The 12,657-nt window shown below is 38.0% G+C and overlaps 1 protein-coding gene across 7 annotated transcripts in view; it reads left to right on the top strand.

Moving 5' to 3' along the window:
• Positions 1-12,657, top strand: part of LOC115475709 (beta-Ala-His dipeptidase-like) — a 190,747-nt gene that overhangs the window by 150,715 nt on the left and 27,375 nt on the right. For all 7 annotated transcript variants that reach the window (XM_030211654.1, XM_030211663.1, XM_030211638.1 and 4 more), the window contains one exon: positions 10,275-10,359. In XM_030211654.1, coding sequence (XP_030067514.1) covers positions 10,275-10,359 — 85 coding nt within the window. The remainder of the gene's footprint in view (positions 1-10,274; positions 10,360-12,657) is intronic.

Genomic DNA, 12,657 nt, shown 5'->3' on the forward strand with positions numbered 1-12,657 from the left:
TGTCCTCGGAGAATACCTTCTACAGGTATGTAGCATTCGCTATACTGTATTGACCTGAGGAAGAAAGTTTTGGCCTCTGACAGCTAAATGTATTAGTCTAATAAAATGGTATTATTTTATTTTCTATATTTGTTTTATTTCTATTTGTTAATTTGTAGTGGCGATTAGTATTTGTTAGTTTTTTTCAAATTTACATCTGCTGTCTTTATATTTTGCACAGTACTAGGGGACATTTTCTGTTTCTGTGGTGTTGCATTGTATGCAGAGTCTGGCATCAGGGGTTCAGTTTAATTTTTGTCTAAATAGAAAGTTTATGATTACTTATTTTATAATGGATTAGGGTGTTTCTGTGTTTGTGAAAAAGACATGGCTTTCAGTTGGCATTGACTGTGCAGGATCGACAATCTGTACTATTCTGTCTGGTTTCGTTTTACAATAGGTGAATTGATGTTCTAGTGCTCACTGTAGTGTTTAAGATGCTTTCCTTTTCCTTGTGTGACTCGTAGAAATGACTGCTTATGGTATGGTAGAATTGCTCTATAGATCCTCAGTGTTTTGTATTCTCGGTATGGTGGTTTTAAGGTTTGCAACATAGGTTCCGAATATGTATGTGGTTTATGTTGCTGTAGGACAGCTGTTGGGCAGACTGTTGTTAAAAATTATTTAGGATCCCCAAAAAAATTACTCACACCTATATATACATAGTGCCCACCCATATTAGCTCCCGGCCCATCCAAAATGTCAGGTATGGCTACACCACTGTGCTGGATAGAAGGGGAAGGGGTGGAAAGAAACAGGATGGAATAGAGGGAGAGAGAGTGGAAGAAGGAGAGGACAGAGTTAGTGAAAGTCTGGAGAATATTTGGAAGGGGGCAGGGATGAGGGAAAGAGATAGAAACTTGTAGGTAGATGCAGTAACAAGAGGGAATAATGAAATCTGAACAGAAAGGCAGAAAAATAAATGGAAGAAACTGGAATGAAAAGAACAATGCCAGATATAGATGTAATGAAGAAATTGAAGAAGACAGAAAAGAGAGAAGTGACAAATGGAAAAGGAAATCCTGGCAAAAGAGTTAGCAGAAACCAGAAACTGGAATCAACACAGTTAGAAACATTAAATGACCAGACCACACAGGTAGAAAAATATATATTTTTAATTCAAAAACTAGCATATTACAAACAGTGCAAAGTGGAAAATAAGGTAATGGTTTTCTATTGGACTACATGAATACATCTTTCAGTTAGCTTTCAAAAGCCTAAACCACCTTCTTCTAGCTCGGACAGTACACCATGCTTAGGGGTTCTTTTACTAAGGTACGTTAATATAGTTAGCAAGCACTAATGATTAACGTGTGCTAAATGCTAAGGCATAGGTATAAAATGGTCATCTTAGCATTTAGTAAATGGACCCCTTAATTTGTAATGTAGTATATAGAATATGTCAGTTTTTGAAATTTACACCTGCTGTCTTCATATTTTGCACAGTATGAGGGAACACATTACTGTTTTTCTGTTGTATTGTGTGCAAAGTCTGGCTAGTTTAATTTTTGTCTATATATTTCTATTTTTAGTCTATAGTTAGTCTTTTACTAAGGTGTGCTCACGGTTTTGGCGCAGGCTAAACGCCCATAGGAGGCATCTCTAATGTTTAGAACATGCCCAATTTTAGCGCGCACCAAAAACGTGAGCACGCCTTAGTAAAAGATGCCCTACTTTTGGTGACGGTTTATCTGCGTTCTGCATGTGTGGAAGAAACCAGGTATCCTGCTAGCACTGAATGCCTATGCAGGATCAATATGTACTAATCTGGCCTGTTTAGTTTTCCAGTAGGTGTATTGATGTTATTTGAATGTGAGAGGAGGCATAATGAGAGAAATTTTCCCAGGGTGCTGGCTTTTTTCAGTTTAAAAAAAAATATATAAATGCTGATTTCATATTCAGTGTTTTAGGCTTGTGTATGTTTTGAATGACCATAATGAATATGTATAAGATGAATGTATGCAAATGAATATGCAAATGTGCCACACCCCACCCTTTGCCCCCCACCAAGTGAAACAGCCTACACCCATGAGAAACAGTCTATATATGGATGATGCAATGTGTCCATTGTTTAGTAGGGATTCAGAGAGCTAAAAAATAGAAGGTCTGGAGCAAGTAAAAGATTTTAAATTGGTAGATTTTCTTAGGCAATGGGATGGTTGAATCCATCTAAAAAACTGCGATGAGGGAAGATATAGATTGCAAATCCTGAAAAGATGATACAACATGCAAATTACAATTATAAACATCTTGCAAACATCAAATATTGCAGTCTACCCATTTTTTCCAAAAGAAAGGATTATTATATATTAGAAAGGTAGGATTTTCCCAAATTGAGGTATGTGGTGACCTATAAAAAGGAAATTCAAGTATATTATCTAAGGCTCGGAGCATTCTCTTTTTGTGAAAGAGTCAAAGAGTTGGTGGTAAGGAATTAAAGGGGAAAGTGTGAGCCAAGGATTTTTCCAGAAGAAGCCACATAGGAGAATGTTCATCATCAGAAAAAAAAATGACAGCCTTGTTGAGCAATGAAAGCCTTCTGGTACAGAAGAAAATCAGGAAACATTACACCTTTTTCCTTTGGGGCTTTGAATTTTGAGAGTGAGATTCTGATCTGTTTAGACTTCCATAGAAAAGAGGACAAAAGCTTTTCAATTTTGTTTATAGAAGGAGACGTGGAGTAATGCTGGTATCAAAGTATGAAGTTTATCTTAGGAGTAGCCATTATTTTGATGGTCTCGAGCCTGCCCACCAGGAGATATACAAGGGATTCCAGGTTACTAGGAGAGTTTTAAGGAGTTTCATTATATTATCTCCATTGTGTTGAATAGTTTCTTGAAGTGAAGTATGGAGCTCAATTCCTATATATTTGATTTTTTGGGGAGCCCAAACTAGTCCAAATTGGTGAATCAAATTATGTGATGAATGAACATTAAGTGCCAATACTTCAGTTTTGGATTGATTGATTGATTGATTGATTGATTGATTTTATACCCTGAAGATGTGGAAAATTTGTTAATTAAAGAAAATAAAGATGGTAGTGAAGAAGATGGATTTGTGATATATAAAAGTGTATCATCCTCATATGTGGTTACCTTATAGTGAGGGTTATTGTGTAGGAGTCCCGTTATATTGATCGTTGAGTTGATTGCTGTAAGAAGAGGTTCCAAAGCAAGGTTGAACAGGTGAGGGGACAAAGGACAGCCTTGATGTGCACCTCTATTGAGAGGAATGTAATCTGAGAGATTATTTGCATTTATTCTAGCTGTAGGATTAGTATATAAAACTTTGATTTTTATCAATATATTCTACTAGGGCACCAAACCATTATAAAATTGAAAATAGATAAGGCCATTCCACCCTGCTGTCAAAAGCCTTCTCAGCATCAAGGAATAAAGCAGTGACAGGGTGGAAATGGGACTTAGCAAAATGTGAAATGTGAAAAAGTAACCTAGAGTTAGCAGTGATAAGCCTATTTGGGATAAAAATAAAACCTACCTGAGAAGGCAATATAACTTTATCTGTAATCTTCTTTAATCTATTAGATAATATTTTAGCATATAATTTATAATCTGAGTTGAGAAGGGACATAGCGCAGTGGTGTGCTGGAGCAGGCTCTCACAGGCTCTTGAGAGCCGTTTGTTAAGTTTTTAAGAATTTTGGGAGCTGGTTCTCCATGGCTACTTTAACAAATGGATCCCAAAATGTGGGCTTGGGCCCCTCCTGAATTCTCTTTTACTTTGCTGGCGAGAGAGAGCCCCCTGTTAACAATTTACCAGCACACCCCTGGTACATAGGTCTATAATTTTGCATGCATTGAGGATCTTTGTTAGGTTTGGGTATGACTGTTATCAAAGCTTCTGAAAAGCGATTATTGCAGATATCATGAGGTACAATAGTATTGAACAGTTTGATTAGGATAGGGGAGAGAAACTTTGAATATTTTATAAAATTCAACTGGGTCTGGTCTGGATGCTTTGCCAGAAGGGAGATCCGAAATAGCATGTGTGACATCTTCTATGTCTATGGGTTTAGAGAGGAGTTTACCATCTTCAGTAGACCATTGTGAATACTGAAGGGGGTTAAGAAAATCTACAGTTGTGGTTCCTCCTTGGGATTCTGATTGATATAAAAGAGAGAGAATGATTTTAAAATTTCAGAATTTGAGGTGACTCACATTATCAACATTGTTTTTGATAGATGAAATTTGAATTTTAGTACTTTTGCGTTTTAAGGTAATTTGCCAACAATTTACTACTTTTATTACCTTCAATGTAATATCTAGTTTTAGTTTGAAAAATTTCATGACATGCCATATCAGTTATCAGTTTATTATATGAATATTTAAATGTATAAATAGAGTTTAATAGAGCACTATCGGGAGAAAGGAGATATTTTTGTTCACAATCTATGATCTGGGATTCTATATTTTGAATAAGAGTATTTTGTTCTTTCTTTTTGTATGCAGATATGGATATCAGCTTCCCTCTTAGGGTTGTCAAAAACTTCCCATATTGTTAGAGCAGGGGCCCAGTCTTGTGGGTTGAATTGAAAAAATTCTCTGATGAAATTTTCTATTCAAGATTTGATTGTATCATCACTGAGAAGTTTGATATTGGTACAGGGGCTTGTATAATATAGCTTAGAGAAAGGGATATAGGAGAATGATCTGAAATTACTCTAGTATGGATTGAGGCTTCTATAAACTGAGGTAACAAAGTGGCAGAAAACAGGAAATAATCTATATGTGAGAAACTATTATGTGGTGGTGAGTGATAGCTGTATTCCTTGGCATCAGGATGACCAATTCTTCAGGGATCTATTAGATTGAATTGTGAAACTAAGGATCTCAAATTTGTATTAGCTTTGATATCAATTTTAGGTTCTGAGGTATGTTTATCAAGCCAAATATCTAAAGAGAGATTGAAAACACCAGAAATGCAAACAGGCATCTCATCAAAAGAAGATGTAGAGTGAAAAGTCAGGTGAGTCAGAGCAGTGGCGTTCCTAGGGGGGGCGGGGGGGGGGGCGGTCCGCCCCGGGTGCACGCCGCTGGGGGGGGGGGTGCCACACGCGCCTGTCCTCCGTTGTTCCATGCTTCTTCTCTGCCCCGGAACAGGTTACTTCCTGTTCTGGGGCAGAGAAGAAGCATGGAACAACGGAGGACAGGCGCACACGGCACCCCCCCAGGAGCGTGCACCCGGCGGGCTGGGGGTTCCTTTGCGGGGGTGTCCTTTTGCCGGGGAGGGGGCGCTGCACCCGGGGGGCGGGGCGCATCGGCGATCCGCCCCGGGTGCCAGCCCCCCCAGGAACGCCACTGAGTCAGAGTTAGGTGTATATACATTTACTAATAACAATTGTTGAGAAGAGATTTCTATGTTAGTAATTAGCCATCTACCTTAAGTGTCAGCCACACTGTAAAGGATTTTAACCTAAATATTTTTGGGGAAAAAATTGACACATCATGTTTTCTGCCAACTGAGGGAGCATCTATAGATTGAGAAATCCATGTGTAAGGAGCAATTAAATAGGCTAAATCAGTTACATGGGTTTCCTGCAGGAGGATGATAGAAGGTTTGAATTTTTTAGGAAAAAAAAACATGGTCATGAAAACCAGAGAAGCGGAGAGAAGATTGACCAGTTAAATAGTATAGCAATCTTTAACTGAGCTATAAAAAATAAGACAGAAGTATATATCTTTGTCAAATAAGTACCAAAGAGCCTTGAATAGAGCTTATAAAAATATAGATCAGAGGCTAGGGTAATTTCCATTCAGAAAATCTCAACAGTTATATAGCAATAACAAGAGACATGGAAGAGAAAATACATATTGAAGAAAGAACATCAGTTCAGGACATGCCATGAGATTGTATTTGATCTAGATAAGCTTGTAATTGTTCAGGAGAATCGAAGGTTTTGGTGATGTTATGAAGAGTGATGGTTGTGCGAGACTCTTTCAAACTCTAGAGATGGGTCAAAACTTGTATTGAGAACAGCAGGAATCTATTTAGAAAGGAACTCATTCATATTTGTACCCTCCAAGCCTTCCTTGAATCCCAGAAATCTGGTATTATTTCAGTGTGATCTACTGGCTAAATCTTCAATTTCGAGCTCCAATTTTTTAAAGTGTGCTGCCAAGGAGTTGTCCAGTCAAGTTATCTGCAATGCCGCTTGATTAGAGCGGCGTTCCAGCTCCTACACTCGCAATTGAAAACCTGCAAGCAAAGATTGAGATGTTAGTAATCTCTTCTTTCAGTTCACATGTAATCCCGTAGTGCCTGAAGGATAATTCCGTAGTGCACGAAGTTCTTCTAAAACCAAATATGATGCAGGCAAAGCGGACTTCCCAGGCGCCATTTTTTTCTGGCATTGGGGGATCTTGTTTTAGTCTTTTAGATCTGACAATCATAGAAGATGAAGGCTCAGATGTGGAGGGTTTCAAACCTGACATCTGTAGGTCGTTGGTGTAAGATGTGAAGTAGTTAAGAAAAGGAGAGGTTTACTTGCATTAATCCACTATTCTGTTCTATTATTGAGCTCTGAGGGCAGGAGAAGGAAATTCAAGCGTCCATGTGTGTCAAGAGCTTACCAGCACCCCTAAAAAATCAACCAATATCTATGCTAGAGCTAACAAGTTCTTGGTAACTTGGGATGAACTCAGTAAAAACATATTAGATGATATAACTCCTATTTAAACCAAATCTAGACTAAATAAAAAGCTATCTAACTGGTTCAATCAAGACAGTCTAAACATGAAGAGACTCTGCAGAAAATTAGAGAGAAAATGGATGAAAACAAAAACCATAGAAAACAAAACACTATGGAAGAAAGCAACTAGGGATTGCAAAAATAAAGTTAAAAAAGCCAAAATGAAATACTTCAAAAAACTGATAGGAGGTGAACACACAAACACCAAAAAAACTATCCCCCGGATTCTAAATATGACGCCTAGATTCCGTGCGGAGATATGCACGTAACTTAGTTGGTGGAACAAGGTAATCAGCATTTAACAAATAATAACAAGCACTAATTGGTAATAATTACAATTTCTGTGCGGAAATCACTAAGCATATTCTATAAAGAACTGTGCCTAAATTGCAAAGCGCGCAGTTCAATATAAACGTGTGTAGCTGAAAAGGGGTGCGTTTATGGACATTTCGTGGGTGTTCCAAAATTTCCATGTGTAATTACAGAGTACAGGTCAGTGTGCTTAAATCTACATGTATGGATTTGCACCAGGTTTTTATTAGCGTAAATGAACATGCATAGATTTAGGCACTGCGATATCAACTAAGCGTATTCTATATACCATGCCTAAATTTTATAGAATATGCTCAGTTCCGCATAGATTTTTTAGGCGCCATATATAGAATCTAGCCCTATATGCCTTGGTTAAAAACCTTATCCCCTTATCCCCTTATCGGGGATAACATCTTTAAATGAAAATACTCCTTCTGCATCACAACTGGTAATATATTTCTAGCAAGAAATATGCAAGCTTAGACAAAATATAATCCATCTAATGGGCAACCTAGACATGTGCCACAAGGTTCTCCACTATCTCCTATCCTCTAACATCATTATGGCCCCATTTCGGAGGAAACTAGAAGAAAATGGCTTCAACGCCTTTTTTATGCAGTTGATGTGACCATTTATATATCTTTCAATAACAATTTAAGTGACATTTTGAATATTATTAAAGCAGGACTAGACCTGATAGAATCCTGGGCATCCACCTTCTAACTGAAACTAAATAGGGAGAAAAAAAACAAATTCCTAGTTCTTACTGATTCATTCCATTCATACCTTGCCACATAATTCCTTACAGATCAATGTAGGTTCCCACTAGAACAGAACATGAAAATTCTGGGTATTACAATCAATCAACACCTTTCTTTTAATCTGCAAGTATCTGTAGTGATAACGAAAGTCTTTAAAACTTTATGGAGGTTGAAAAGAATTAGACCCTTTTCTCAAAAGAAATTTTCAAAGACTTAGCCCAAACCCTAGTACTATCCCAATTTCATTATTATAATACAGTGTATGCAGGATGCAATGACACGGTCATAAAGAAATTACAAACTGCCCAAAATACTGCCAGATTATCAGTAGTCTTCTCATTAATATAGCTATCCCAAAAAGCAGCTGAGTCAATCTTACCTATAGTAGTATAGCAAATTAGCTGATGGTTAATAGGGTTCTTAATTTGTTTCCAGTGCAACATAAAGGAGCATCAAAAGTAATCTGGCCAAAGACATTTTTTCCAATGTACATTCATTAAACTAATATTTGGAATAGTAGTGGTAGAAGCATCATAAAATGAAATTAAATCCAATTGATTCCCTTTATCATGAGTAGGTAATGAAGGGGGAATAGAGTAATTCAAGAAGGAAAGGAAAAAAAGATATTGCATTTCCCCAACTCATTTTCTCCTCCAAATGTATATTTACATCTCCCAGAAGTAAGGTAAATGAAGTAATAATTGAGTTTCTAAAAACAAAATCATAAAAATATTGTAGAGGCCTTAGTCCATTTCCCAGGCAGACAATAACAAAGAATACACATTAAAGACTCATTTAAAGTGGGTGCCTTAAGTTGACGTGTAATAATCTCTATTCATGCTGAAGTAAATGAATCTATTAAGTTAGCATCAAAACATGATGTATAAATCATCGCTATACCTCCACCTTTCTTTCCCTTTCACGATAAAGAGATTACCTTATAGCCTACAGGACAAAATTCATTTATATATGGATCTTCCTCTGAAGATTAACCGTATTTCAGTAAAGAAAAAACAACCTGGCTGATGGTTTCTCAAGTCAATCTCTTATCCAAAAATGTTTTGTTACATATAGAATGGATATTAACATAATTACAGGAAATAGGAAATGTTCAAATCAAATCTGTACTAGAGAGCTATATAGGTTTTAAATTAGATGTTACCTTTGTTCTTAAACCAGACTTTTCTTTACTACAGCATTTATTACAGAATCAGAAATCAATATAGCAGAAATTAAACTGGAAACACTCTGGATCTAAGAATGAGAGAATAAAGAAAGTGCTGTAAATTTAAATGAACAAACAGGAATAGGTGTACATACAGTAAAGTACTACATAAAACTCATTGTGCACGTGACTCTTACCATGCTTCACTTGCTGCAAAAGTACGGTCTCAGATAAAAAGTGGTTCTCCGGCAGGAAAAGCAGGCTCTCGGGTCTCATGGTGCAGTGTGTCAGGTCCAAACATTTCTGCAAAAGCACGGTCTCAGATTTAAAAAAATAAAAAAAAAAATGGTTCCCTGGCAGGAAAATCAAGGTCTCAGCTCAAAACATCTTTAATGTCCACTTTCTTTAGCACTTCCTTTCTGCAAAAATTTCAGCTCTATAGACAACTTTTTTCCTCTTTTGACTGTCCAAAAATTGCTGCCATGCTATAAAATCAAAGCCTTAGCTTAAAACTTCTTCAGTGGTTCCTTTGCTGCAAAAGCAGAGTCCCAGGTCCAAAAACTGCTGCCATGCTGTAAAAGCAAAGTCTCAGCTTAAAACTTCTTCAGTGGTTCCTTTGCTGCAAAAGCAGAGTCCCAGGTCCAAAAACTGCTGCCATGCTGTAAAAGCAAAGTCTCAGCTTAAAACTTCTTCAACAGTTCTCTCGCTGCTAAAGCGGGTTCTCAGCTCCAAAATTTGCTGCCATGCTGTAAAAGCAAGGTCTCAGTTTAAAACCTCTTCAACAGAAGCCACGCGCTTCTTAATGGTGATGAGGGGTGCATGAAGGAGTATCAGCTGCAAAACATGGTTTCCTTGCAGAAAAGCATGGTCTCAAATCAAACATGGCTTCCCTGCAGTGTGTGAAGTCAGAAAACAGGAAGACAAGCCGCGTGCTTCTTAACAGCAATGCGATGATGTCACCTGGGGGTCTGTTAGATATGCTGGATGGTCGGATTAGCAAAGGAAAGATAATCAAGACTGTACTGTAAGTATCATCTATTGAGTTTGACTACAGTGTAAAATCATAAGAAGAATATAGTAGCATCATCACCATTTTAGGACTAATACTAACAGAAGAACCCATTGTATCTGCCTACTTTGCAGTTTGGATGTCAAAGATTTCTCAAAGCCATTGTTTGTTAAATGGAATATGCATGTGCTATACTATGTGTGAAGATAATTTACTTTATCTATATAATGTATATATATGCGATAAAGTGTATATACAGGTGTGTTGTTATTTTATTCAGGTGAAAGGCAGTGAAAGAGATCTTCACTCAGGATCCTTTGGTGGCATTACCCATGAAGCTATGAGCGATCTGATTGCTCTTCTTGGTAATTAATTTTCTTATTTATTGAAGTGCTGCTTAATTTCAGAAGCAAGTCAAATTGGGTGACTCATATTTGAATTCGGACCTGATGACTGTCCAGTACAGTTAGAGATTATTGAATGGGGAGGGCAATCGTTAGTAATTTTCCAAAATGAGCACATAGGCAGGTAAACACTATCAAAAAAAATGTTTCATGGATTTTCAGACAGAAGTGGCTGGAGCAGTGCTGGTTTAAAAATGTGTTCATCTTCATCGCCAGAAATACATGCATACTTTTTACAAATCCTTGTGCATACTAATGTGGGCAAAATGTATGCATATATTTTTGCTATTTAGCTTCCGACTCCTGTGTGCTTTGTAGTAGATGAACTTTCTTGCCAGAAGGAGAGGCGTGGCTATATCCTTTTAGGTGAGCTACTGGCAAAGCTCATGCTGCTAGAGGATAGAGGAGGACCAATTGTTTCCAGTTGCTGAAGGGTGTGAACATCTCAGAGATGATTTCCTCCTGATGATACAACCACAGATCTAAGCATCACCAGGAACTGGAAATCTTAAAACTTGGGAGCTCCAGCAAGCAAAATAGCCTCCCATTTCTGGTAAGTACTTTGATCTATCAATGCTCTATTTTGGAGCTCCCCTATCCAGAAGGAAGCTTCTAAGCCAAGCCAGACCAGTTTTCAGCCACATCCTCATGTATGATGATGGCCACAATGTTCATTTCAGTGTCCAGAAGCAAAACAACCATGCATGGGGAAGGAACTCACCAAACTAGCCTGCACACACTCAAGCTCCTGGAAATGGCAAACTTATCAGCTCATACTTTTCTCCCTTATACAGGTCTTGTAAGTGCTGTAACACAAACCTTCTCTGCTTGTCACCATACTTAACATGTGAACTTCATGTAGGCATTCCTGGGATGGACAGTAGCTGGAGATGAGGTGCAGTTGCAATATTGGCTGAATGGTCTCCTTGTGAGTTTGTTGCAATAGGAGATTATAATCAAGTCCTAGATCCTTTTCTTGATATCACTAGAGTATCTAGAGCCCGTACAAATATAACTGATGATAGATCCTTTTCATCTACATTAGGACTTGTTGATCCATGGAGAATCCATTATACTTTTATTTCTCAGGTACATAAAACTTGTTCATAGATTGATTATGCTTTAGTTTCCAAATCTTTAGTTATGGATGTTGAAGGAGCACGGATTGGTAATATTGTTGTTTCAGATCATGCTGACATTTTGCTGATTTTCCAAGATTTTCTTCCTACTAATGCACTCCTTCAACATCTTAAATTCATAGAATTATTGTGTGCCTCTATTAAGGAATATTTTCATTTTAATGAAACAGCACCTGTCCCTCAACATGTAAAATGGGATGCTATGAAAGCTACCATTGAACATGACATTGCTCAATAAGAAACTAAATTGGGATAAATTAGTCCTTGAAAAACTAATGCAAGTCAAATCTGAATATAATAAAATTCTAAGTGAGTGAGCCAGGGGAGAATTTTTTCTATAGGGCTCTAACAGATATGTTGCAGGTAGTGGCGTACCTAGCTTGTTCGCCACCCAGGATGAGTAGCTGCTGCACCCCCAGTGCATCATTCCCCCCCAAGGCATGCCACATCCTCCCTGAAACGTGTCACCCCCCCTAAAAAGCATCACCCCACTACCTTTCCTCCTAGCAAGGGGTATGCAGAGCAGGCGAGCAGCTGTTAGCGCTGCCAGTCCTCTGCCCTGGAACAGGAAGTAATGTCAGAGGGGGCAGGGGACCAGCATAGCCAACAGCTGCGCATCTGCTCCGTGCACCCCCTTGCTACCTGCACCCAGGGTAGACAGCCTCCACCACCCCACCCTTGGTATGCTACTGGTTGCAGGTAATAGGGCAGGTGAATTACTAAAATCCTATCTGAAAGGAAGGAAGCAAAGATCAATGATATCAGCCATTAAAGACCATGCTGGTTTGACAATTACCTCTCAATATCTTTAACAGACCCTTGTGTCTCAGATGTATACAGAGAGGTGTAATACTCACAGAAACACATTATTATAAGTTTGTTTCTATGAGTATTACACCTCCCTGTATACATCTGAGGCACAAGGGTCTGTTAAAGATATTGAATCCTTCCTTTCTAGTCTTCAGAGGCCTGTGCTGTCTGATGTGGATAGAGAAAAATGAGAATCCCCTATTACTGGTAAGGAAATCTTTCAAAAATAACAAAACACCTGGTATGGATGGTTTCACTGTTAAATTTTAAAAACATTTTAAGTGGACCTAATTCCCCATCTACTTGCAGT

The sequence above is a fragment of the Microcaecilia unicolor genome, chromosome 1 (genome assembly GCF_901765095.1).
Source record: "Microcaecilia unicolor chromosome 1, aMicUni1.1, whole genome shotgun sequence".
Classification (NCBI taxonomy): domain Eukaryota; kingdom Metazoa; phylum Chordata; class Amphibia; order Gymnophiona; family Siphonopidae; genus Microcaecilia; species Microcaecilia unicolor.